At 42.1% G+C, this 26379-nt stretch overlaps 1 protein-coding gene across 1 annotated transcript in view; it reads left to right on the forward strand.

Annotated features, from left to right (window-relative positions):
- The window catches only part of LOC132827041 (ubiquitin-conjugating enzyme E2 L3), a 69045-nt gene that overhangs the window by 27263 nt on the left and 15403 nt on the right, over window positions 1-26379 (forward strand). The window contains exon 3 of the mRNA XM_060843465.1: window positions 21502-21688. Within this exon, the coding sequence (XP_060699448.1) occupies window positions 21502-21688 (187 nt within the window). The remainder of the gene's footprint in view (window positions 1-21501; window positions 21689-26379) is intronic.

Raw genomic sequence — 26379 nt, forward strand, 5'->3', positions numbered from 1 at the left:
TCGACTGTTCGTTTGAAATTACTAGATCATCCTGTTATCTTTTCTGTAAATAGAAGAACAATGTCTAACTGTCCCAGTATTTCTGTTTGTTAGTCAAATTACAGGAAGTTCTCAAAGCAAACTGCCTACCTCCCCTCCAATCTCTGTTATTATCTGGGGGATTTTTCTGATAACCAACCTAGCAAGATATTCTTCCTTGCACAATGTAAGAATATTGAAAAGTATTGCCTTGTGTGAATCTGCAGGAAATGCAATGGTTAGGCCCAAAAGGAGTGAAATAGGTCCTTCTCCACCCCTAAACCCAAAATCCTCTCCATTGCACCCACCACAGCGCTTCAATATGTTTGAAGCCTGTCACAAGACCAAAGACAATGGGTAAGAAAGAGTATCCGTACAGACCTTGCACTTGGGACATGCTGAAGATACCCCTGGTTTAAATTTTGACAAACGGTCTGAGGCTAAGTCGACCCTGTGGAGAATCTTCAACTGTAAAGCATGGGTCCTATTGCAAATTGATATCTTCCTTGCATTCTCCCAAATATCTTCCCATGCCTCTGAAGAAACTTCAACACCCAGCTGTCTTTCCCACAGATGCATCTGGGGTGGCACCACCCCAGTTGGTGATATAGAGTACTGACAGAAAGTGTACTCTTAACCATTAGTACCCCTCTTTCTATGTCAGATTTGTAGGGATCAGTCAAAAGTGTGGTCTTTTTTGAATAAAATCCCTAAGTTGAAAAAAACGAAAGAGGTCTCTATTAGGTAACTCGTACTTCCGTACTAACTGATCGAAGAACATTGTTACATCTCCCTCAAATAAATCACCCATACAAGATATACTCCTAGCTACCCAACGTTTAAATCCTGAATCTATCATACCTGATTGAAAACTTGACATTTTTGTTTACACCTTTAATGGATATGTTTTGCTAATATTACCTTCTCTCTCCCGAATTGCCCTCCATGCTTTAACAGTATTGATGACTATTGGGTTATACAATATTCCCTAACTGTCCTCACCTTGTCCAAAAACAGCAAACTGGTAAGGGGGCACCTTGCCTGGGAGACTTTGATATCTAGCCATATTGAAAGAGGGTCCCCACAAACCCAATCACTTACGTAGGTCAAAAGCGAGCTTAATTGGTAATTTTTAATGTCCGGAAGGTCTACTCCCCCCAAATTGTGAGGAAATTGCAGTTTGGCTAATTTAATGAGGGGCTGTTTCCGGTGCCAGATAAAGGAGCTGAACCAACTGTTCAGTCTCCTGAGTGTTTGTTTATTGAAAATCAGGGGGAGCATCCATATAGGGTATAAAACAAACGAGGGAGAATATTCATCTTGATGAGCGCTATCCGACCCAACCATGAGACTGGAAGTGCATCCCATCTTTGGAGGTCTTGTTTAATTTTTTTCAAATAATTGAGTAAAATTGGCTTTGAACAGGGAATCCAGAACTGGAGTGATGAATATGCCTAAATACACAAAATCCCCTACTGATGACCTAAATGGGAATCTATAGTCACTCAAGAGCCAACTCTTTTGTAAGAGCACTCCTAGGCATAGCCTCTAATTTAGCAAAATTAATCTTATACCCTGAAAAAGCACCAAACGCGTGAATGCATTGTATCAGGCGAGGCACTGAGACTGCTGGATTTGTCAAGAAAATTAAAACATTATCTGCATACAACGAGATCTTATGTAATTTTGACCCCACTTCTGGAGCTGATATATTAAGATCCCCACGAATGGCCTCTTGCCAACGGTTCAATCACCAACGTAAAACGTAATGGTGAAAGGGGACACCCCTGCGGTTGCCCCTAGAAATATTAAAATTGCTTGATTGTACCCCATTGGTAATGACCGCAGCGAGAGGTACACTGTAAAGAACCTTTATCCATCTTTTGAAAACTTCACCCAGACCAAACCGGTCTCGAGTATAGAAAAGGTACGGTCACTCAACTCTGCCTTCTCCGATGCCAAAGAGATGCATGGATCCATCTAAGGTGATCTGAAGCACTGCCGGATATCTCGGAGTACTGAATCCCAAACTCCTTCAATCTTCTCTTGACACCATCATTCGATTTTCGTTTCTGGATCACCGCCACTGAAAAAACATGATCTTAGACCCCTTGTAAATTAGGGCCTTTGGATCCTTCCCCTTGAATCTGGAAGCCTCCATGACTCTCTCCTTATCCCGGTAATGATGGAACCGCACCAGGAAAGGACAAGGACGTTGACCCAGACCCGATCTCCGTGCTGCAGCCCGGTGAGCCCTCTATCTTCAATCTTCTCATACCAGTCTCCAAGTCAAGGAACTTTGGAAGCCAATCTTCAACAAATTCCGCAGGCCGCTCACCTTCCTTACCCTCAGGCAGACCGATGATCCGAATATTTTTTCTCCTGTTTTCAAGATCATTGACTTGGTCATGCAAATTATGAACCTGCGTCTTCAGGGCTTTGATCTCTTCCTTGAATGAACTGGCATCATCTTCCACTACTGTGTGACCCTGTGCTCCACCTCATCCTTCCTCTTCTCCAGGTCTCCCAGCTGCTGCTCATGCTTCTGCAGCATGAGCGAGACTGGAGCCAGCTTCTCTTCAATCTGTTTCCCCAACATCTCGCGAGATTTCCACAGCTGGTTCACCAGGTCCTGGAGAGTAATCGGCTCCAAGGCTGCTGCAGGTTGAGCTGCAGGCCCGGCCCCTCATGCTCCTCCCTTTTTAGGCATTTCTGGACAGCTGAAAATACAGGTAAGTCAATTTTTAAATGTTTCTTGGGGCTCCACAATCTTTCCAATACCCCAAGAAATCCTGATGACCTGAGTTGGGTGGGTTAAAGGACCATCCTGCTCCTGCAATGCGAAGCTCTGCAGTCCGATCTTCTCAGATCGCCGCCATCTTAAATCCCTCTTTATTTAGTTTTAATGGACCTCTAATATCATGGCCAAAGAACAATTCAAATTTGGGAAGCCTCTGGTAGTAAGTACTAAGAATTGTATTCCTTTGTCCCAGTCCTGTAAATATTCATGACAAAATCATGGCTTTGCATGTCTCTCCAAAGCTCTGTTTGTAGGTGATATGCAGTTGACTTCAATTGTTTTATGCCCAAACTGCTGCTGTTACCTTGGAAGACTTTAGATCTGAGTGTAATTCAGTTAGTAGTCTATGACAAGTCGTGGATGCAGGTACAGTTAGTGTTTTGAAAGACACTTGGAAAAGTTAATGAAAAGGGAAGGTTTGGAGGATATGGGCCAAGCCTAGGCAGGTGGGACTTAGTTTGGGAACATGGACTGGTTGGACCAAAGAGTCCTTTTTTCCATGCTTTAAGACTGCTAAGTAGAGGAAAAAGTTAACCTTTCCAATGATACCTTTCATTGTAGTGGCCCTTTAGAGCAGCAGCTTCTAGAAATTGAGATGTCCTGTCTGCAGTTGTAACGATACACTAGTGTTCTGTTTTGGTCCTACACAATCTATTAATGCTGGACTAATTGGTTCTTTTAAAAACTGGTATCAAATGTGATGATTTATTTTTTGATATAATAGCATTCCAGAGCTCTTTTGGTCACGGCTCCAGTGTGAGCTGCCTGGGCTAACTTTTTAAAACTCTGGATCTACTTCCTCTCCTTAAATTAATAATGATATGCCAAAACTTTTAAATTATTCTCATTCTTAAAGAATTTCAGCTAATGTTTTCTTGTGTTGTTACTTTGACCTCTGGTAATATACTTTGGCAATTGCTGTAGTCACTATGTATGATTTTAAAATTAACAGGAACTGTGTTCTTGCAACTTTACATCTCTTTAGCCTCACTTGAACTTGCCATGATTATCATCAAAGCTACAGTTTTCACCCAAACCAAATAATTTTGAATGCTGCAGTGAGTAATAACCTCACTTCATGAAGTCATTTTCAGTATCTACAAGGCATGAGTCAGGAGTGTGACAAAGTATTACCCACTTGTTTGGATGAGTGTACCTCAAACAACACTCGAGCATGACACCATACAGGACAATGTGGCCTGCTTGATTGGTGCCACGTTCTTAAGCATCCACTCCTCTACCAATGCTCAATAGCAGCAGTGTATACTATGTAAACGGTACAAAGAAATTTGCCAAAGATCTTCCAATAGCACCTTCCAAACCGACAACTGCTTCCATCTAGAAGGACAGGGCAGCAGATGCATAGACACATCACCTACAAATTCTCCTTCAATGCACTTGCCATCTTGACTGTGTTCCTTAAGTGTCACTGGGTCAAAATCTTAGAATTCCCTCCCTAACAGAGCTGAGAGTCCAACCATAGCATGTGGGCTACAGTGGTTCAAGAAACTAGTTCACTACCACTTCTCAACGGCAACTAAGTATAGGGCATTAATTGACAAGTTCCACAGGTGAATTAAAAACAAAATTCTCAAGAGTAAATCAACTGTTCACGGTAATTCCTTAGCTACCTTAAGTACTACAGTCCCAGACAGCAGGTCACACTTCTGTCTTCCCTATGCATGCCCCCTGCAGTCACAGCAGTATTTACCTCTTGTCAACAGAGTTAGTATTCAATTTGTGGCATTTTTCTTTTGATGTTCCCTTTTGGCCTCATTTCTTTCAAACCCCAGAAAGTTCTGTGGCTTCCCTGACGAACTTCCACCATTCTGAAAGAATTTGTCCTGCTTTGTTACAATAGAAATATTTTGGCCTTGGATTTTCACCTCTACTCTCTGTACTTTCCAGAAGGAGATCTTGGGCCAATCCAAGCTATTCACTTTTTAGCCTCACTAATGCTTTATTTAAACCCCTTCACATACGCACAGGCAGATATAAATCAGCAAACATTGATGTTATGGGTGAAGGGGAAAATACCGAGGAAATGCTTTTAGATAGCCCTGGTTCATGGAATCCAATGAGATGTTCCTTTTTGCTTCTCAAAACTTTGTTCTTCATTCTCTCCTTTATTCCACATTCTTTTAATACTTCGTGGAAAATGCAAATTTGTTGGTACAAAAGTTGTGAAGTCTTCCATTCAAAAGAGGTAACTACTTGCTGCAGCTGATGAGTGTTGCCTAGGCTTCACTGCAGACAGAAAAAATAATCTTTTCTTTACCTGGTGGTTTTGTCATGAAATGACAAAAGGAGGGAATGAGAAAGTTTATATAGTCTTAAAAATTGTCCTTGAACATTTAGACTAAAGTGTAATGTTGAATTATAGAACACATTTGCTGCACACTAGAAAATAGGCAGGGAGGGTAAGGCAATTAAGAACACTTGCTTTAACATCATTGAATCTGTATAAACAGGACACGGAGTGATAATGTTCATGACTGTTCCGTTGTGAAATTAATAAGTGTTTGATTCTGACCTCGAAACAAAACTCTGTATCAATGAACTTCTCTGCTGAATTATTGTCCTTCACTGATATCTGTCTAGGTCAGAACATGCAGAGCTTTTGTTAACTTTTTGTACAAAGAAAGCCTGTCTGTGACAGTACAGCTTTTGTAAACTTCTTTGTAAAGGTAGCCTGTTTGTGATAGTTCAGCAGAGTAGCCTGCTAGGGCTCTTAAGAGCTGATGTCCTACTTTCCTGGGTTATTAGAATCCAGTTACTTTGGTTTACAGGTTAGTAAATAAAGGGGATGAGTAAAATTAAAACTAAACGATGAGTATTTTTTCATTCCAGACTACCAAACATACAACCTCCGGGACAAGCCAAGAGAGGCTTGCAGGTTGAGTCCACAAGGGATTCCCTGGGACATCTCAAATCTGTACTTTATCAGCATCTCTGTTGGTATTGTCATCGCACAAGGTGTTCATTTGCCCAGGAGCTAGTCAGCACTGCTGTTGTCATGTTCATCAATTCTGACATTTGTGACTAGCCCTAATTGAGCACCTGTTGCTGGGCAAAGCTAATTTTGAACACTGACCCATGGTGTCCTGGATCTCTTTCTCCCCTCCACTGTTTGAAAAAAAGATAAATGTTGACACAACTTATGATAAATTCCATAACTAGTTTTTAAAAGTGCATTAGCATCTTCCATAGTCTTTGGCTGGTGCTCCGGTTTCCTCCCACAGTCCAAAGATGTGCAGGTCAGGTGAACTGGCCATTCTAAATTGCCCATAGCGCTAGGTGTCATTTATCTCGAGGGTTGGAATATAAAAGCACCGTTGTGCTACTGACACTTTATAAAGCTCTGGTTAGGCCCCATTTGGAGTAGTGTGTCCAATTTTGGTCCCCACACCTCAGGAAGGACATACTTGCACTGGAGCGTGTCCAGCGGAGATTCACACGGATGATCCCTGGAATGGTAGGTCTAACATACAAGGAACGGCTGAGGATCCTGGGATTGTATTCGTTGGAGTTTAGAAGATTAAGGGGAGATCTTATAGAAACTTACAAGATAATACATGGCTTGGAAAGGGTGGACGCTAGGAAATTGTTTTCGTTAGGCGAGGAGACTAGGACCCGTGGACACAGCTTTAGAATAAAGGGAGTAAATTCAGAACAGAAATGCGGAGACATTTCTTCAGCCAGAGAGTGATGGGCCTATGGAATTCATTGCCTCAGAGTGCAGAGGAGGCCGGGACACTAAATGTCTTCGAGGCAGAGATTGATAAATTCTTGATGTCACAAGGAATTAAGGGCCATGGGGAGAACGCTGGTAAGTGGAGTTAAAATGCCCATCAGCCATAATTGAATGGTGGAGTGGACTCGATGGGCCGAATGGCCTTCCTTCCACTCCTATGTCTTGTGGTGCATTAGTCAGAGGGAAATGGGTTTGGGTGGGTTCCTCTTCGGAGAGTCGGTGTGGACTAGTTGGGCCGAAGAGCCTGTTTCCACACTGTAAGGAATCTAATCAAACAGTCCTTTTACCATTTTGATCTGCAATCCAAAGCAAAGAAACGGAGAGAAGGGAGGTGGGAAATTAATCACTTCTGACGAACGGAACTCTACACTTGTAAAATCAAAATTTTCAGGCCAGAGCAGTTATTTGGAAGTAATTCTAAATGATTACACTGTTTTAAAAAAATTTCCTTCCCCTGAAAATACCAGAATTGACCCTTTTCTGCTGTCATTCATGGGAATTCGTTGCCCAAGTTGGCACTTTTATGTCTTTTGGTGCCAAACCTATAGCCAAGAGCTGCTATCACACCTTGTGGATGAGTGGGCTATTTCTGGCAGCAAATTCTGGATTTCTGCAAGTGTAGGTGCCAGCTGTTTCCAGTTTTGCTTGACAAGGCGTGAGCATTTCTCATCTTGGCATTACTTTCACTGCAAAATCTAAACTGGTGATTTGTTTTGTATTGCAATTTATTGTATTTGCAAGTTTTTATTGCACTACTACAGCTTTCTCTGATTCCATTTTAGCTAATGGCTATTTTGTAGTTTCAAAGTAAACATGTCCAACATTTTTGTTTTTAAAAAAGCTTTTCTGGGGTGGGGTTATTATCAGATTTGCCTGATGACATGCAGAATTGATATATACAATCTAGCCTACTGGGTACTGTGACAATAAAAAGAACTTTAATATCTTGTATAAATTGAGTTGTGAATGCTAAAAATGGCTGTTTGTTTACCAAGCACAAAATGATGGACCATGGGTGTTGCATCTGTGAAAAACAGGTAGTATATGTATTAATGAATAAATGGAGATGATTCTGTTTGAGAGAGCTGAGAGATTTTAAATTGTCAATATATGCAGCTGCAACAGTTGTGGTTTCTAGCTGTTTTGTGCCAACTCCGTGTGGTTAAATGAAGAAACAAAAATGCAACTTAAAACTATTATTCCATATATTTAAAAAAAAAGTGTAAAGCTTTGTTGATATGTTTACCTGACATTTGAAATCGCTTGACCCTGAATAAATGACTTCACTGTTCACTGGCAAAAGTTCTCATCTAGCTGTTGGTTTATATTTCTGGTCCTCAATAGTGAAGTAGTAAATATGAGCTTCAATATATTGAGCAGGATGGACCAGATATTATGTGGAAACAATGCAGCATTTGTGACATGTTGCATGATTGCCAGTACTCGTGACATGTTTGCCAAGTTCAGTTTCACTATGCAAGGAACAACTTAACCTCTCTTCTCTTCCTTCCCTCGTGCCCCCTCTACAAAAAAACAAGTTCACTTGGGAGCTGACATAGAAGCACGTAAATGTTATTGCAGAAAGAGGTCTATCAGTTCATTGTGCATGGGCTGGCTGCCGCCAAAAGAAACTCTACTCTTCTGACTACCCCACATCACAGGGAAGAAAACATTCCCGTCTAAAGTATCCAGTTTTCTATTGAAAACTCCATATCAGTGAACCTGCAACACTGATGGACAGCACACTAGCCAGTCCTTTTACATCATAATCACATTACTACTTCAAAAATGTTTTGTTTTTCCTTGTTTCTGATATATAGCCAATCATTTTATAAACGGTGTTCTTTTATGACTTTGTGCCACTAGGTAATTTGTCCCTATCTACTGTTGAGAGGCATAACTTTACACGTTACTACCAACAATACTTTAGCAGAGGTGATGTATTAAAATGAGGGAATGTCTCGGAAAATTGCTTCATAATTGTCAAAATAACTTGTGGGCACTGGTCATTTTAGCAATTGTAAATCTGGCATGCTGTAGAAAATAGATATTCAGATCCTACATTTTTATAATCATAGATCTGCAGCACGGTTCAGTCCAACTCGTCCATGCTGATCGGGTAGCCCAACCAAATCCAGTCCTGTTTGCCAACATTTGGCCTGTTTTTCCCCTCAACCCTTCCTATTCAAATACCCATCAAATGTTGCAATTGTACCAGCCGCCACCACTTTCTCTCGCATCTCATTCCATACATGTACCACCCTCTGTTTGAAAAGGTTTCCCCTTGGGTCTCTTTTATTTCTTTCCCCCCTCACTCTAAACCTATGCCTTCAAGTTCTGGACTCTTTTTCTCTCTCTCCCCCCCCCCCCCCCCCCCCCCCCCCCCCCCCCCCCAAACACACACACACCCACACATACACACACACACACACACACACCCCAGGGAAAAGGCCTTCTCTATTTATCCTATTCATGCCCCTCATTTTATAAGCCTCTGAGGTCACCACTCAGCCTTCGTCGCTCCAGGGAAAACGGCCCTCTCCCTGTAGCTCAAATCCTCCAACCTTGGCAACATCCTTGTAAATCTTTTCTGAGTCCATCAAAGTTTCATAACATCCTTCCAATAGGAAGGAGACCAGAATTGCATGCAATATTCCAAAGGTGGCCTAACCAATGTCCTGTACAGCCACAACGTGACCTCCTGTATAGCTACCACTCCTATACTCAATGCTCTGACCAATAAAGGAAAGCATACCAAACACCACCTTCACTATCCTGTCTATCTGCGACTCTACTTTCAAGGAGCTATGAATCTGCACTCTTTGTTCAGCAACACTGACCTTATCATTAAGCGTATAAGCCCTGCTAAGATTTGTTGTCCCAGAATGCAGGACCTCTTGTATATCTAAATTAAACTCCACCTGCCACTCCTCAGCCCATTGGCCCATCTGACCCAGATCCCATTGTAATCTGAGGTAACCTTCTTTGTTATCCTCTACACCTCTAATTTTGCTGTCATCTGCAAACTTACTAACTGTACCCTTTAAGCTCACATCTAAGTCATTTATATATATGATGAAAAGTAGTGGACCCAACACCAATCCTTGTGGCACTCCACTGGTCGCAGGCCTCCAGTCTGAAAAACAACCCTCCTCTACCAATCTCTATCTTCTACCTTTTTTGAGCCAGTTCTATATCCAAATGGCTAGTTCTACCCGTATTCCATGAGATCTAACCTTGCTAATCAGTCTCCCATGGGGAGCCTTGTTGGCTGCCTTGCTGGAGTACATAAAGATCACATCCACCAATCTGCCCTCATTGATTCTTTGTTACTTCAAAAAACTCAAATCAAGTTCATAGCACATGATTTCCCACGCACAAAGCCATGATGACTATCCCTAGTCAGTCCTTGTCTTTCCAATTGTGTGTAATTCCTGTCCCTCAGGATTCCCTCTAACAACCTGCCCACCACTGACGTCAGGTCTATAGTTCCCTGGCTTGTCCTTCCCACCATTTCTAAAATAATGGTACCACGTTAGCCAACTTCGAGTCTTCTGGCATCTCACCTGTGACTATCGAAGATATAAATATCTCAGCAAGAGCAATCACTTCCCTAGCTTCCCACAGAGTTCTAGGGTACACCTGATTAGGCCCTGGGGATTTATCCACCTTCACGCGTTTTCAAGGCATCCAGCACTTCCTCTGTAATATGGACATTTTTTCAAGATGTCACCATTCATTTTCCCCACATTCTATATCTTCCATATCCTCCTCCACAGTAAGCACTAATGAAAAATACTTTGTTTAGTATCTACCCTCATCTCCTGTAACTCCACACAAAGTCTGCCTTGCTGTTCTTTGAGGCGCCCTATTCTCTCCCTAGTTACCGTTTTCTCAATGTATTTGTAAAAGCCTTTTGGATTCTCCTTAACTCTATTTGCCAAAGCTGTCTCATTTTTGCCCTCCTGATTTCCCTCTTAAGTATTACCCCTACTGCCTTTCTCCTCTTCTAATGATTCTCTTGTTCTCTCTCCTGTTGATATCTGACATGTGCTTCCTTCTTTTTCTTAACCAAAACCTCAATTTCTCTAGTGATCCAGCATTCCCTATACCTACCAGTCTTTCCTTTCACCCTAACAGGACTATCATGTCTCTGTACTCTTGTAATCTCATTTCTGAAGGCTTCCCATTTTCCAGCTGTTCCTTTACCAAGGAATGTCTGCCCCCTATCAGCTTTTGAAAGTTCTTACTGTCAAAATTAGCCTTTCTCCAGTTTAGAACTTCAACTTTTAGATATAATCTATCCTTTTCCATCACTATTTTATAACTAATGGAATTATGATCGCTGGCCCCAAAGTGCTCTCCCCACTGACATCTCCGTCACCTGCCCTGCCTTATTTACCAAGAGTAGGTTAAGTTTTGCACCTTCTCTAGTAGATACATCCACATACTGAATCAGAAAATTGTCTTGTACACACTTAACAAATTCCTCTCCATCTAAACCCTTAACACTGTGGCAGTCCCAGTCTGCGTTTGGAAAGTTAAAATATCCTACCATAACCACTGTATTATTCTTACAAAAAGCTGAGATCTCTGTACAAATTTGTTTCTCAATTTCCCTCTGACTATTAGGGGGTCTATAATACAATCCTAATAAGGTGACCACCTTTTTCTTATTTCTCAGTTCCACCCAAATAACTTTCCTGGATATTTTTCCAGGAATATACCCCCTCAGTACAGCAATAATGCTATCCCTTATCAAAACCCTCCCCCTCCCCTCCCTTTCTATCCTGCCTATGGCATTTGTATACTGGAACATTTAAGCTGCCAGTCCCTGAGCCATTGCTCTGATACCCCAATCCCATGTTCCTAATCATGCCCTGAGTTCATCTGCCTTCCCTGTTAGACCCCTTGCATTGAAATAAATGCAGTTTAATTTATCAGTCCTACCTTGTTCTCTGCTTTCTCCCTGCCTGCCCTGACTGTTTGACTCACTTGCTTGTTTTCTCAACTGTACCAATCTCTGATAGATCTTCAGTATCTCTCTGGGTGTCCTCCCCAGTTTAAATCATCCTGAGCAACTCTAGCAAATCTCCCTGCCATCATATTGGTCCCCTTTCAATCCATCCTCCTTGTACAGGTCACTTCTGCCCCAGGAGAGATTCCAATGATGCTTTGAGTTATTACTGAATCCCACCAGAACAGATTCGGGTCTAGATTCTCTTGCAGCAGTTTAAACTGAAATCAAATTCAAAGAAGCAGAAAGTGGTTGAATTATTCAAGTAGTGATGTGGCTTGACATGGGGAAAGTAGGTATGTAGAACCATAAAATTCCAGCAATAATAAGACACTGTATTGAGAAAAGTTCTTTTTAACACGTTAACAGAGCACGTTTCTAACAGAAACTATAAAATACCACTGAATCTGGAAGTTGTGGTCTACTGTAGTGGTTCTATTCGCCGAGCTGGAAGTTTTTGTTGCAAACGTTTCGTCCCCTGGCTAGGAGACATCATCAGTGCTGTGGAGCCTCCTGCGAAGCGCTTCTTTGATGTTTCTTCCGGCATTTATAGTGGTCTGTCCTTGCTGCTTCCGGGTGTCAGTTTCAGCTGTCCGCTGTAGTGATTGGTATATTGGGTCCAGGTCAATTGTGTCTGTTGATGGAATTTGTGGATGAATGCCATGCCTCTAGGAATTCCCTGGCTGTTCTCTGTCTGGCTTGCCCTATGATAGTAGTGTTTTCCCAGTTGAATTCATGTTGCTTGTTGTCTGAGTGTGTGGCTACTAGGGATAGCTGGTCGTGTCGTTTCGTGGCTAGTTGGTGTTCATGTATGCGGATTGTTAGCTGTCTTCCTGTTTGTCCTATATAGTGTTTTGTGCCTAGCCAGAGAAACAATAGCCAACCTACTGGACATACATAACAGAAAACAGGAGGCGGAACCTATCAATAAAGACGGCATACTTAAACTACTGGACTTATGCCTCACTACACACTTTACATTCAACAATCAGATATACGAACAAATCAATGGAACACCCATGGGATCACCAATCTCGGGACTCATAGCAGAGGCAGTTATGCAAAGGTTAGAACAAACAGCCCTACCACAAATTCAACCCAAACTCTGGGTCAGATATGTCGATGACACTTTCGTAATCATCAAAAACACGGAAATAGAAAAAACACACCGGATCATCAACGCCACACTCTCAGGCATCCGATTCACGAGAGAAGTAGAAAAGGATAGCCAACTCCCATTCCTAGACGTGATAGTACAGAGAACACCGAACGGAGAATTCACCACAAGGGTACACAGGAAAACAACACACACAGACCAAGTCCTAAACTATGAAAGTAACCACCCCAACACACACAAACGCAGCTGCATCAGGACACTATTCAAAAGAGCTACAACACACTGCAGTACACCAGAACTGCGAAAAGAGGAAGAGGAACACCTACACAAGGTATTTGCCAAAAATGGATACCCGCGCAACTTTATCAACAGATGCCTAAGAGATAGACCACGGAACGAGGACATGCCACAACCAAAAGGACTAGCCACACTACCATACATCAGGAGCGTTTCAGAACTGACAGCCAGACTACTGCGACCCCTAGGACTCATAACGGCACACAAACCAACAGCCACGCTCAGACAACAACTTACTAGAACAAAGGAGCCAATACCCAACATGAGCAAAACTAATGTAGTCTATAAAATACCATGCAAGGACTGCACAAAACACTATATAGGACAAACAGGAAGACAGCTAACAATCCGCATACATGAACACCAACTAGCCACGAAACGACACGACCAGCTATCCCTAGTAGCCACACACTCAGACAACAAGCAACATGAATTCGATTGGGAAAACACTACTATCATAGGGCAAGCCAGACAGAGAACAGCCAGGGAATTCCTAGAGGCATGGCATTCATCCACAAATTCCATCAACAGACACATCGACCTGGACCCAATATACCAATCACTACAGCGGACAGCTGAAACTGACACCCGGAAGCGGCAAGGACAGACCACTATAAAACCGGAAGAAACATCAAAGAAGCGCTTCGCAGGAGGCTCCACAGCACTGATGATGTCTCCTAGCCAGGGGACGAAACGTTTGCAACAAAAACTTCCAGCTCGGCGAACGGAACCACTACAACAAGCACCCGAGCTACAAATCTTCACACAAACGTTGTGGTCTACATTATGCTACCCCTTCCTAAGTGCACTCTCCCAAATCCATACGGTTTTGCAATGCTTGTAGCCCCAGCACACCTGTCAACTCTATACCTGCTTTTGTTACTGCTGCTGCAGCAACACTCCTACTGCTAGCACAACACTCTGCAGTGCATTTACAGTGTAGGTCCTCCAAAGCTGCTATAGTTTGGGAGCACATAGTCATGGCTATGATATTGCTACACCCAGCTGAGAAATACCATATCTCTCCAATCATTGGTTGTGGATAATGGGATTTTTGGGAGTAAAACATCACATACTTTGGTTGTGTTCAGTTTTATTTTGGGTATTTTATCTGACAGTCAATACAAAGTAATACAAAGTTGAACGAATGCATGTTTTATTATTTCTAATGTATCTCTCCTGGTGTCGTTTCACTGAGTATAATTTTTTAAAAAAATCTTGAATTACCAAGCAGCGCAGTTTTTATTCATGGGATAAGGGCATTCGCTGGCTCGACCAGCATTTTTTGCCCATTCTCGAAGGCAGTCAAGAGTTGGCCACATTGATGTGGGTCAGGATTTGCATGTAGGCCAGACCAGGGAAGGATGGCAGATTCCCTAAGGACATTAGTGAACCTGATGAGTTTTTCCAACAATTGACAATGGTTTCATGATCATTATTAGACTCTTTTTAACTTCAGATTTGTATTGAATTTAAATTCCACCATCTGCTGTGGTGGCATTCAAACCAGAGTCCCCAAAATGTTACGTGGACCTCAGGATTAACAGCAATAATACCACTGAGTGAATCCTCAGTACCATTTAACTTCTGCTGACTGAGCCAAGGTTTGTTATCTGACATGTTGCTGATTCTAGGACTTCCACTAGCAAATCATGTGGAAAAATTCCACAATTTTTTAGATTTAGCGGTGTATAAATGAAGTGAAAATATTAAAACATTTCTAGAATACTACAAAACAGTAGGGAGTGAGCAGTTTCTGGACATAACAGCAAAGAAATCCTAGGTCCTGAACAGTCAGTTTTACAGTGCAGAAAGATGTCTTTCAGCCCATCAAGTCTGCAAAGCTCCTTCGCACACATCCACTGTACTCATTTTTCAGATCTTGTAGCTTTGTATGCTATGGTGCTGCAAGAGATTAGCTAAATACTTCTGATCCCTGCGTCAAATACCCTTTCAGACAGGGAATTCTAGATACCCACCATCCTGTCGGTGAAAACCTCTTCCTTAAATTCCCTCTGAACCTCCTGTTAAATCTGTGCTTCTGGTTTTTAACTCCAGTAACTAAAGAGAGAGGTTTCTTCCTATATATCTTATCCATGCCCCTCAAAATGTCAATCCATCCCCCTCTGCTCACCCCCAAATCCCAACCTTCTCTCTTCTACCTAGTGCTTCATGTTCACCAGGACTGATGCCTGAGCTATCTTTCCAATAGAATGGGAGATAGGCCACAGTTTGTGCAGTTCTAAGTGACATCTTACACAGCTCCATTGTAACATTCCTACTCTTGTGTTCAGTGCCACAATTAAAAAACAAAATCGGGTATTTCCTATACCTTTTTAACCACTTTATTTATCTGTTGTGTTGCCTTCGAGGATGTATGGACATGCTCCCCAAGATCCTTTTTGATCCTCTGTACCTCCCATGATCCTGTCATTCGTTGTGTATTTTCTCTTGCCTTGTTAGTCTTTCCAAAATGCACCATCTCTCACTTTTGAGGATAGAACTGCATTTGTCAGCTTTCTGCTGATTTGACCAACCCATCTATATTGTCCTGTAGTCAAAGACTACACTATTTACCATGCCACTTAGTGATCAAACCCCTAAATTCATATCTAAATCATTCAGGTACATTCCAAACAGCAAAGGACCCAGCACATAACCTTCTTGTAAGGCACTTGATGTAGACTTCCAGTTAGAAAACTACCTTCACCTACTATCCTCTGTTTCCTGCCCTCAAGCTGATCTTTAATCCACTTTGCTAGAAAGACCATTTCCTTGTTTATGTTCCAAGTCCCACGCAGGTCCACTCTTCCACTCTGCTTCACAGTGATGCGGACCTTTTGCACACTCCACCCAGTCTGCTTCTCTGATTATCACTGCTACACACACTTCCCTAGTGTACTGTAGAGTACAATCAAACATGTTCGAGTTCACCATCAAAAGTTGACTCGATTGGTACAGCATACTCCGGATGAACAGGAGTGAAGAAATTAGTGTGACAGGAGGAAGTAATTAGTAGATAGAAAAGTAGTGACTATATAGGCCAAGCTTTTAATTATGACTGATTATAAGTTTTGTTGCTTACTGATTTGGAAGGTAAAACTGGTGCTTTGGAGCAAATGTTTGGAAACTACTGTATTTATATACATGACGTATACATTCATGAAGTATCTCCTGTTATTAACTCCATGGAGCTGTTCATGTGATTTCTTTGCTATTCCCTTCATGTGTTGGATTCTTGTTTTTTCTTTTGAGATTCTTACATACTTGATGCAACTGCAACATGCCAACTTCTGTGAACAACCAAAATTTTATTAAGCCCAGTAGAAGTTTCGGAGGATCTCCTAAACTTGTGAAGTGTGTCAGAAGAAGGTCGCTGAACAAAGGGACAGTTCTTCCTTTATACAAAATCTTTACATCCATCAGTAACACCCAAGACAACCCCCAACTACTCCCTCGCAGTCACATGTCACTCAAGACACAATGCTGTGACCTGATCATCTCCAGAAACAATAGTGTGGAAATCATCCCTTAATGGCCAAATCTGTTGTGAATTGTTCTTTAACTGCAGGGCGTAGTCAGCATTCCAACTGCAATGTTTTTATTGATTTCTGAGCAGGGGATGATAATGTAATTCTTTTATCCTGAATAACTAGGAAATGGCAATGCAAATGGCTCTAAATCGCAACGGATGGGAATGTAAATTCCTTACATTCTACCTGTAAGACAGAGGCACTCTAGCCTCGTGACATCCAATGTCTTGCGGGTCAGCAGAGCAAATTAACCATATCTCACGTACCCCCTTTCTCACCTTGCCTCTTTCACTCTTCCATCTCTCTCTATCTCCTTCTTCTCCTAATTTATGCTGTTTTCTTCTCTTTTTCCCTTGGTGTTAAATTGAACCTGGGAAAAGGAATCCATAAGGACTGTACAGTTAGCCTTGACTGGTCTTTGGTCATGGTGGGATCAGGCAGATATAAGGGTGTGAAAATACAACTTTGGTTTCCTACCTGCTTTGAGCTGGCAGATTGATAGATGAGATTAGTAACAGTTAGAAGAAAAAGATCCACCTCTGGCCACAGTGCAGTTGCAGTTGTAAGGGATGAAGGTGAGCAAAGGTCCAGTCATCAGATGTATCTGGTGGGTGAAATTCCTTTTCACCTGTATCTGGTGGGCTAAATTTAAATAAAATTGTACACATTGTATTTTCCTGTTCATACCTGAAGGTTAGAGTTTTCGGTCTCTCTACTAGGTTTGTTCTGTCAATTTACATTAATTAATGAAGGATATACTTGAATATTTGTCTAGGTATTAGCTCCATTAATTTTACCTTAAAAATAGTTTTGGATGGTTTGCAGTTGCTTCTGATGCCAGTGGAGATAATACTCACTTGGGATTGATAGCTGTAAAGCAGATGTGGCTGTGATAGACTGAAGGTCTGCCTGGCTTTATTCTGCAGACATTTGCAGGCTGGGTCATTGACGGCTGGCACAATTCATCTTGTATTGTTACGGGAAATTGCAAGGCTTACAATTCTGGCAATTCTTTGCAAAAATCAAGTCAAAACATTCTAGCAGTATATTCTATGAGTCAACTCCACTGTCGGGGACCACCGTAATTGTGCAGAGTAGATATAAATATGATCTTTAGCAGGCTTCTTAATATTCAATTTGGTTGTTGCAGGCAAGCTATCAATGAAAAGCAGGGACACCAAACAAAGAAATTTAAATCCCCATTTACTTGTATAGAGACAGCCTTTTTGGATAATAACACAGACTTGCATTTGTATAGAACCTGGTGTGTCCACAACCAATTAAGTACTTTTGAGTAGTCTTTTTGAATTTTGGCAAACACAGCCAACTTGCATGTACCAAACTCTCAACCAATAATGAGATCCTTTCCAGACATTTTTCTGTGGTATTCACCAAGCAACAAGTATTGGTTGCCAGGGTTCACTCCTTTGCTGTTTTTTTTTGAAATAGTATTTTTTAACCTCTGCCCAGAGAGAAGTGCCTTGGTTTAATGTTCTCTAAATGTGCAATGGTCTGATGTTGATCTCCAAATGTCCAGCACAGCAGTGCCCTCCTAGATTATATGGTCTGCCCTGGGACTGGGTGCGTGCGCACACGGTGTTGTCTTTTAACTTGGATGGTATATTGTTGTGTAAGAGACCATGCATAATGCAAGGTCACAACATGAAATGTTAACTATTTTTGTCTCTTTGTAGAAACTCTGACCTGGGTATTGCCAGCTTTTTGTTTTTATTTCCAGCATCTGTCATATTTTGCTTTTTGATTCATGTATTTTTTGTATAGCTTTCTGGGCCGGGCCAAAGTGGGATTTCTCAAAGCAGAATAATTGATGGAAAAATTGATCACACAGAAGCTGTAAGAATTTTATTGAGCAGGAACATCAAAGTGGGGATCTACCTAGTACCTTCCATAATGCTAACAGGACCTGACACTGCCAGGTGTTACTACTCTTGGGAAGTCACTCTGACTGCAAAAGAGGCTAATTAAAGAAGCATGTGATGTGATTAGCAGGTACCAAACTATCTGGATTTAGCTATTATTCCATCAACCAAAAGGACTGCAGGAAACTGTGGGAGCATTGGTACTATTTGTGGTTACTAAAGTTACAGATGCACAACGTTTTGTCCTCCACTCCTAGCCTATCTAAGTTGGTCAATGATGTGTGAAACAAGACACCATTTTTCAGTTCTGATGTGAAGCTTATGCAATCTTATGCCATTGTATCGGGCGTACATTGTGCTCAAATTTCCCATAGTTGAGTATTCTTATCTATTCATGATGCTCAATCTCTTGGAAGCAATTACTTCTCATCGCCTTTCGCCTGGCATTGCTTCCTTCTGTTTATTAGTGTTGTGCTGCTGAGTAATGGTGCTTGAGAAGGGTGCAGACAGATCTTTAAGCAGTTTTTATTGGGTGTGGTTACAACACTGCAGGCACAAATACTAACAGTGCCGTCTGAGGGATATTTTCCATGGCAACTCACTAAGTGTGTTGGGTTTATATTCCTGTCTTTTAAATGAGAATTATTATAAAAATTATTGCATGGAAGTAGATAATCTTGTCCTTTTCTACATGTATTCCCATGTTTAAAGCATAGCAAGAAATGCACCATTCCTGATGAAGGTCTTATGCGCAAAACGTTAATTCTCCTGCCCTTTGGATGCTCCCTGACCTGCTATACTTTTCCAGCACAACACTCTTGACTGATCTCCAGTATCTGCAGTCTTCTCTTTCCCCTTGTTTAAAGCATAGTAATATGTCCTAGGCCCTAGGATCTTGTATCTAATTACCTATCCTTATACATAGGTCAGAAATGGGCATGTTCATTGTGTTTTTGGTGTCCAGTACTATTTGCAAATGCCTCCAATAACAAGCTGTCTATGTACACCAGCATTAAGGTCTGGGCAACATTCAGATAATGGCAAGAAATGTGCCAAGTGGCATATTCCCCTGATGTTCAACAGCACTGCTGTTATTGAATTCCCCAACTATCAACCTCCTGGTCCTACCTAACTGAACTGGGAATTCTGCAGCATACATTTCACCATCTGACTGCCAAAACTTTATCACCTTTTCGTTGCCCTTGAGAAAGTGGTGTTGCACGCCTCCTTTGAGCAACTGCAGTTTATTTGGTATAGATACACCAATAATGCCATTAGGAATCTGTTTGACCATTTTGATCATTTGCAAAACACATTTAAGAGTGAAATATTTTCCACTTGTCTGGTGGGTATACATAGAACATAAAACATAGGGCCTGTACTGTGCTGTAATGCTCTTCGGCCTTTGATGTTGCACCGACTTGTGAAACCAATCTGAAGTCCATCCATCCTACACTATTCCATTCTTGTTGATATGCCTATCCAGTGGCCATTTAAATGCCCTTAAAGTTGGCAAGTCTACAACTGTTGCATCTCCAGGAAGCTTGACTACCATCCAGCAGAATGAGATCTGTCTGATCAGCACCCTTTTTATGCCTTTACGTATTCCTTACCTCCATCACCACTGTAGCAGCAGTGTGTACCATTTTATAAGTTGGACTGAAGCACTTAGCTAAGTGCGTCTTTGAAATCTGTGATGCAGCATTTTGTGTAGAGAAATTTTCTTGGTAATGTTTCAGTGAAAACTTTGAAACAAAGTTAACATTATATGCAACTCAACTGATTGTTCAGTATTTTACATAAAGTGTAGAAAACCTCTTTGCACAAGTTTACAACGTTATTATTTTGGAATTAAGATCAATTTGTGTGAAGTTTGTAATCCAAACCTGTCTCTTGTTATACGTGAGATTTTCTTGAAGGTAGATGTGGAGAGCCTGTTCATCTGGAAGTAAAGGTCATTGTTTCAAAATATGGGGTTGACCACTTAGCATTTGAGTAATTTTGCCACTTTGTCATTCTTTGATCTAGAGGATTGTGATTCAGGTTGATAAAATTTTTGGACACCCTTTTAAGGACTCTGCATATATCGAGACTGGGAAAGTAGGGTTGAAGTGGAAGATCTTATTGAATAAAGGAGCAGGCTGGCGGGGGCTGTATCCCTCACCAGCTTGCAAAGCTTTTATCTTCTCTTTATTGGTAAAACATTCTGTCTCCATAATTTGGAGTGATTGAATTTGAATTTGTCTGGCTTATTGGGTTCACCCTTTGCTGTGCTACAACCACATTACATACAGAAAGTAATGTTTAATTCATAGATTGTGGAGTTGCTTTAGTTCACTGGGTATAAGAGATAATTAAAAACCACTGCAGATGCTGTAAATCAAAAATAAAACTAGAAATTACAGGAAAAGCCCTGCAGCTCTGGCAACAGCTGTGGAGAGAAATCTGAGTTAATGTTTTGGGTCAAGTGACCCTTTCTCAGCACTCCGTTAACTCTGATTTCTCTCCTCAGCTGCTGCTTGACCTGCTGAGCTTTTCCAGCAACCTTTCTTTTTGTTACAGGAAGTAATTATCTGGAACATGTCCAGATTGGAATATTGGTGTACTTCTAGCATGCATCAACACACAGCTGTGTTTTAAAAAAAAATTAGTGACAAATTAGTTTAAAGTTAATCCCTTAAGTTTTCTTTCACTTGAAGAATTTCCTCATCCTCTACATGGCATGAAGTCCACAACAAAGAAGGTGGGAAAGAATTTTTCTTCGAGAATTATCTAATCCTTGGAAAAGTGTTTTTTTTGTCACACTGCAGTAATATAAATGATTTGCGACAACTGTCAGTTTCTAGAGTGTTCACATTTTAGCCTTTTTGTGTTAGAATTTGTTCTACCTGGGAATATATTGACAATAAGGGCTATCGACATTTTACGTATACTGTATGATGTTTCTTCATGCAGTAACGCCTGTGTTAGATCATGTAATTTTAGATCTGTTTATAAAAGCTAGGTGTTTATTGAGATTATGATGTCTAAAGTGTCATTTCTATGGTTGTGCTAAACATACTAAAATACTTTCCCCCTGTTTTAGGATAACCCTCCATATGACAAAGGAGCTTTCAGGATTGAAATAAGCTTTCCATCAGAATATCCTTTCAAACCACCTAAAATTACTTTCAAGACAAAGATCTATCACCCCAACATTGATGAGAAAGGACAAGTTTGTCTCCCAGTCATTAGTGCTGAAAACTGGAAACCAGCAACCAAAACTGACCAAGGTGAGTGTTCTAGTCCAGAATACCATAAGACGTAGGAGTGGAAGTAAGGCCATTCGGCCCGTCGAGTCCACTCCGCCATTTAATCATGTCTGATGGGCATTTCAACTCCACGTACCCGCATTCTCCCCATAGCCCTTAATTCCTTGTGACATCAAGAATTTATCAATCTCTGCCTTGAAGACATTTAGCGTCCCGGCCTCCACTGCACTCTGCAGCAATGAATTCCACAGGCCCACCACTCTCTGGCTGAAGAAGTGTCTCTTCATTTCTGTTCTGAATTGACCCCCTCTAATTTTAAGGCTGTGCCCACGGGTCCTAGTCTCCCCGCCTAACGGAAACAATTTCTTAGCGTCCACCGTTTCCAAGCCATGTAATATCTTGTAAGTTTCCATTAGATCTCCCCTTAACCTTCTAAACGCCAATGAATACAATCCCAGGATCCTCAGCCGTTCCTCGTATGTTAAGCCTACCATTCCAGGGATCATCACAGTACTCCAAATGGAGCCTAACCAGAGCTTTATAAAGTCTCAGTACATCACTGCTTTTATATTCCAACCCTCTTGAGATAAATGACAACATTGCATTCGCTTTCTTAATCACGGACTCAACCTGCATGTTTACCTTTAGAGAATCCTCGACTAGCACTCCCAGACCCCTTTGAACTTTGGCTTTATGAATTTTCTCACCGTTTAGAAAGTAGTCCATGCTTGTATTCTTTTTTCCAAAGTGCAAGACCTCGCATTTGCTCACATTGAACTTCATCAGCCATTTCCTGGACCACTCTCCCAAACTGTCTAGATCCTTCTGCAGCCTCCCCATTTCCTCAGTACTACCTATCTGTCCACCTATCTTCATATCATCGGCAAACTTTGCTAGAATGCCCCCAGTCCCTTCATCCAAATCATTAATATAGAACCTGCGGCTGCGGCCCCAACACTGAACCCTTTGGGACACCGCTTGTCACCGACTGCTATTTCGAAAAAGTGCCTCTTTTCCCAACTCTCTGCCTTCTGTCAGATAGCCAATCCTCAATCCATGCTAGTAGCACACCTCGAACACCATGGGCCCTCACCTTGCTCAGCAGCCTCCCGTGTGGCACCTTATCAAAGGCCTTTTGGAAGTCTAGATAGACCACATCCACTGGGTTTCCCTGGTTTAAACTACTTGTCACCTCTTCAAAGAATTCTAACAGGTTTGTCAGGCACGACATCCCCTTACTAAATCCATGTTGACTTGTTCCAATCCGACCCTGCTCTTCCAAGAATTTAGAAACCTCATCCCTAATGATGGGTTCTAGGATTTTACCAACAACTGAGGTTAGGCTAATTGACCTATAATTTTCCATCTTTTGTCTTGATCCTTTCTTGAACAATGGGGTTACAACAGCAGTCTTCCAATCATCCAGGACTTTCCTGACTCCAGTGACTTTTGAAAGATCTCAACCAACACCTCCGCTATTTCCTCAGCCACCTCCCTCAGAACTCTAGGATGTATCCCATCGGGGCCAGGAGATTTGTCAATTTTAAGACCTTTTAGCTTTTCTAGCACTTTCTCCTTTGTAATGGCAACCATACTCAACTCAGCCCCCTGACTCCCTTTAATTGTTGGGATGTTACTCATGCCTTCCACTGTGAAGACTGACGCAAAGTACTTGTTAAGCTCTCCAGCTATTTCCTTATCTCCCATCACTAGGCTTCCAGCATTAGTTTGAAGTGGCCCAATGTCTACTTTTGCCTGTTGTTGGTTTCTTTCAATACGTAAGAAACATTTACTATCATTTCTAACATTACTGGCTAGCCTACCTTCATATTTGATCCTTTCCTTCCTTATTTCTCTCTGTTATCCTCTGTTTGTTTGCTTTTGTAGCCTTCCCAATCTTCTGATTTCCCAGTGCTCTTGGCCACTTTATAGGATCTCTCTTTTTCTTTGATACATTTCCTGTCTTCCTTTGTCAGCCATGGCTGTCTAATCCCTCCCCAGATAATCTTTCTTTTCTTGGGGATGAACCTCAGTACTGTGTACTCAATTATACCCACAAACTCCTGCCAGTTTTGCTCTACTGTCTTCCCTGCTAGACTCTGCTTCCAGTCGATTTTCATCAGTTCCTCTCTCATGCCCTCATAATTACCTTTGTTTAACTGTAACACCATTTTGCCTTCTCTTTCAAACTGTAGACTGAACTCAACCATATTATGATTGCTGCTTCCTAAGTGTTCCCTTACTTTAAGATCTTTTATAAAGTCTGGTTCATTACATAGCACCAGGTCCAAAATAGCCTGTTCCCTTGTGGGCTCTATGACCAGCTGTTCCAAAAAGCCATCCTGTAAGCATTCCAAGAATTCCCTTTCCTTGGATCCACTGGCAACATTATTTACCCAGTCCACATGTATATTGAAGTCCCCCATGATCTTGCCTTTCTGACCTGCCTTTTCTGTTTCCTGGTACATGTTGCGCTTCTGGTCCTGACCACTGTTAGGAGGTCTGTACATAACTCCCATTATGTTTTTTTTTGCCTTTGTGGTTCCTCAATTCCACCCACACAGACCCCACATCATCCGACCCTATGTCATTCAGTGCCATAGATTTAATTTTGTTCTTAACTAACAAGGCCACCCTGCCCCCTCTGCCCACCTCCCTGTCTTTTCTATAAGTTGTAAATCTTTGGATGTTTAAGTGCCAGTCCTGAACCCCCTGCAACCATGTCTCTGTGATGCCTACCACATCATAATCTTTCATGATGATCTGTGCCGTTAGTTCATCAACTTTGTTATGAATGCTTGTAGCATTCAGGTAAAGTGCATTAATGCTAACATTCTTATCATTAGAGATATTGGAAGTCATAAAATGTCCTAAGTTATCCTTTCCTTTTGTTGCATTCCTAATCTGCCTCAAGGTTATATCCTCCTGCCTATCTTTTGATCTTTCCTTTTAACTCCATAGTCCCTGTCGCTTTCACCCCCCCCCACCCCTCCAAACTCAGAAGTTTAAAGTTCCACTGACCACCCTATTTATCCTCTTTGCTAGAACATTGGTACCAGATCGGTTCATGTGGAGACCGCCCCAACGGGACAGATTTCCCCCCCCCCCCGTTCCAAAACTGATGCCAATGCCCCATGAAATCAAATCCCTCTTTCCCACACCAATCCCTTAGCCACATGTTTACTTCCCTAATTTACTTATCCCTATGCCAATTGGCACGTGGCTCGGGCAGTAATCCGGAGATTATGACCCATGAGAACCTGTACTTTAATTTCCTTCCTAGTGCTTGATAATCCCCAAACAGGTCCTCCACCCTAGCTTTGCCTATGTCGTTAGTCCCAACATGGACCACAACAACTGATCCTCCCCCTCCCACTCCAATATCTTTTCAAGCCGGTCGGGGATGCCCTGCACCCTGGCACCAGGCAGGCAACACACCATGCGAGACTCCCCCGGCTTGCATAGGATACTATCTGTTCCCCCTAATTATAGAATCCCCTATAACAGCTACTTGTCTTTATACCCCCCCCCCCCCCCCCCCCCCCCCAATGGTCTTCTGCACCATGGTGCTGTGGTCAGCTGGCTCATCCTGTCCAGAGCCCTTTTCCTCATCCGTATAGGGAGCAAGAATCTCATACCTGTTGGACAAGATCAATGGCTGAGGCTCCTGCACTCCTGAACTCAAGTTCCCCCCTACCTCACTTACAGTCACACTCTGTCCTGATCACTAACTGAATGTGAATTACTTAATCTCCCAGAAACAAAGTGTCCAGGTAACTCTTCCCCCTCCCGGATGTGCCGCACTGTTTGAAGTTCAGATTCCAGATCATCAACTCTAGGCGGAGTTCTTCCAGCAACCAACACTTGCAGTAGATGTGGTCACTGCCATTCACAATGGGATTAGCCAGCTCCCACATCATACAGCTTCAGCACATCTCCTGCCCAGCCATCTCTGCTTGTGGGGGGAGGTACACAACACGTATAGAACATAGAAGGATACAGCGCAGTACAGGCCCTTCGGCCCTCGATGTTGCGCCGACCGAATCCTACCTAACCTATACTAGCCCAATAACTTCCAAATGCCTATCCAATGCCCGCTTAAATGACCATAAAGGAGGAGAGTTCACCACTGATACGGGCAGGGCATTCCATGAACTCTCAACCCGCTGTGTGAAGAATCTACCCCTAACATCTGTCCTATACCTACCACCCCTTAATTTAAAGCTATGTCCCCTAGTAACACCTGACTCCATTAGCGGTAAGAGGTTCTTAGTATCTACCCTATCTAAACCCCTAATCATCTTATACACTTCTATCAGATCTCCCCTAAACCTTCTCTTCTCCAATGAGAACAGCCCCAAGTGCCTCAGCCTTTCCTCATAAGATTTTCCTACCATTCCAGGCAACATCCTGGTAAACCTCCTCTGCACTCGTTCTAAAGCTTCCACATCCTTCCTATAGTATGGCGACCAAAACTGCACACAATACTCCAGATGAGGCCTCACCAGAGTCTTATACAACTGCAACATGACCTCAGGACTCCGGAACTCAATTCCTCTGCCAATAAAGCCCAGTACACCATATGCCTTCCTCACAGCACTATTTACCTGGGTGGCAACTTTCAGAGATCTGTGTACATAGACACCAAGATCCCTCTGCTCATCCACACTAACAAGTAGCCTACCATTAGCCCAGTAATCCATCATCTTGTT

The sequence above is a fragment of the Hemiscyllium ocellatum genome, chromosome 24 (genome assembly GCF_020745735.1).
Source record: "Hemiscyllium ocellatum isolate sHemOce1 chromosome 24, sHemOce1.pat.X.cur, whole genome shotgun sequence".
Taxonomy (NCBI): domain Eukaryota; kingdom Metazoa; phylum Chordata; class Chondrichthyes; order Orectolobiformes; family Hemiscylliidae; genus Hemiscyllium; species Hemiscyllium ocellatum.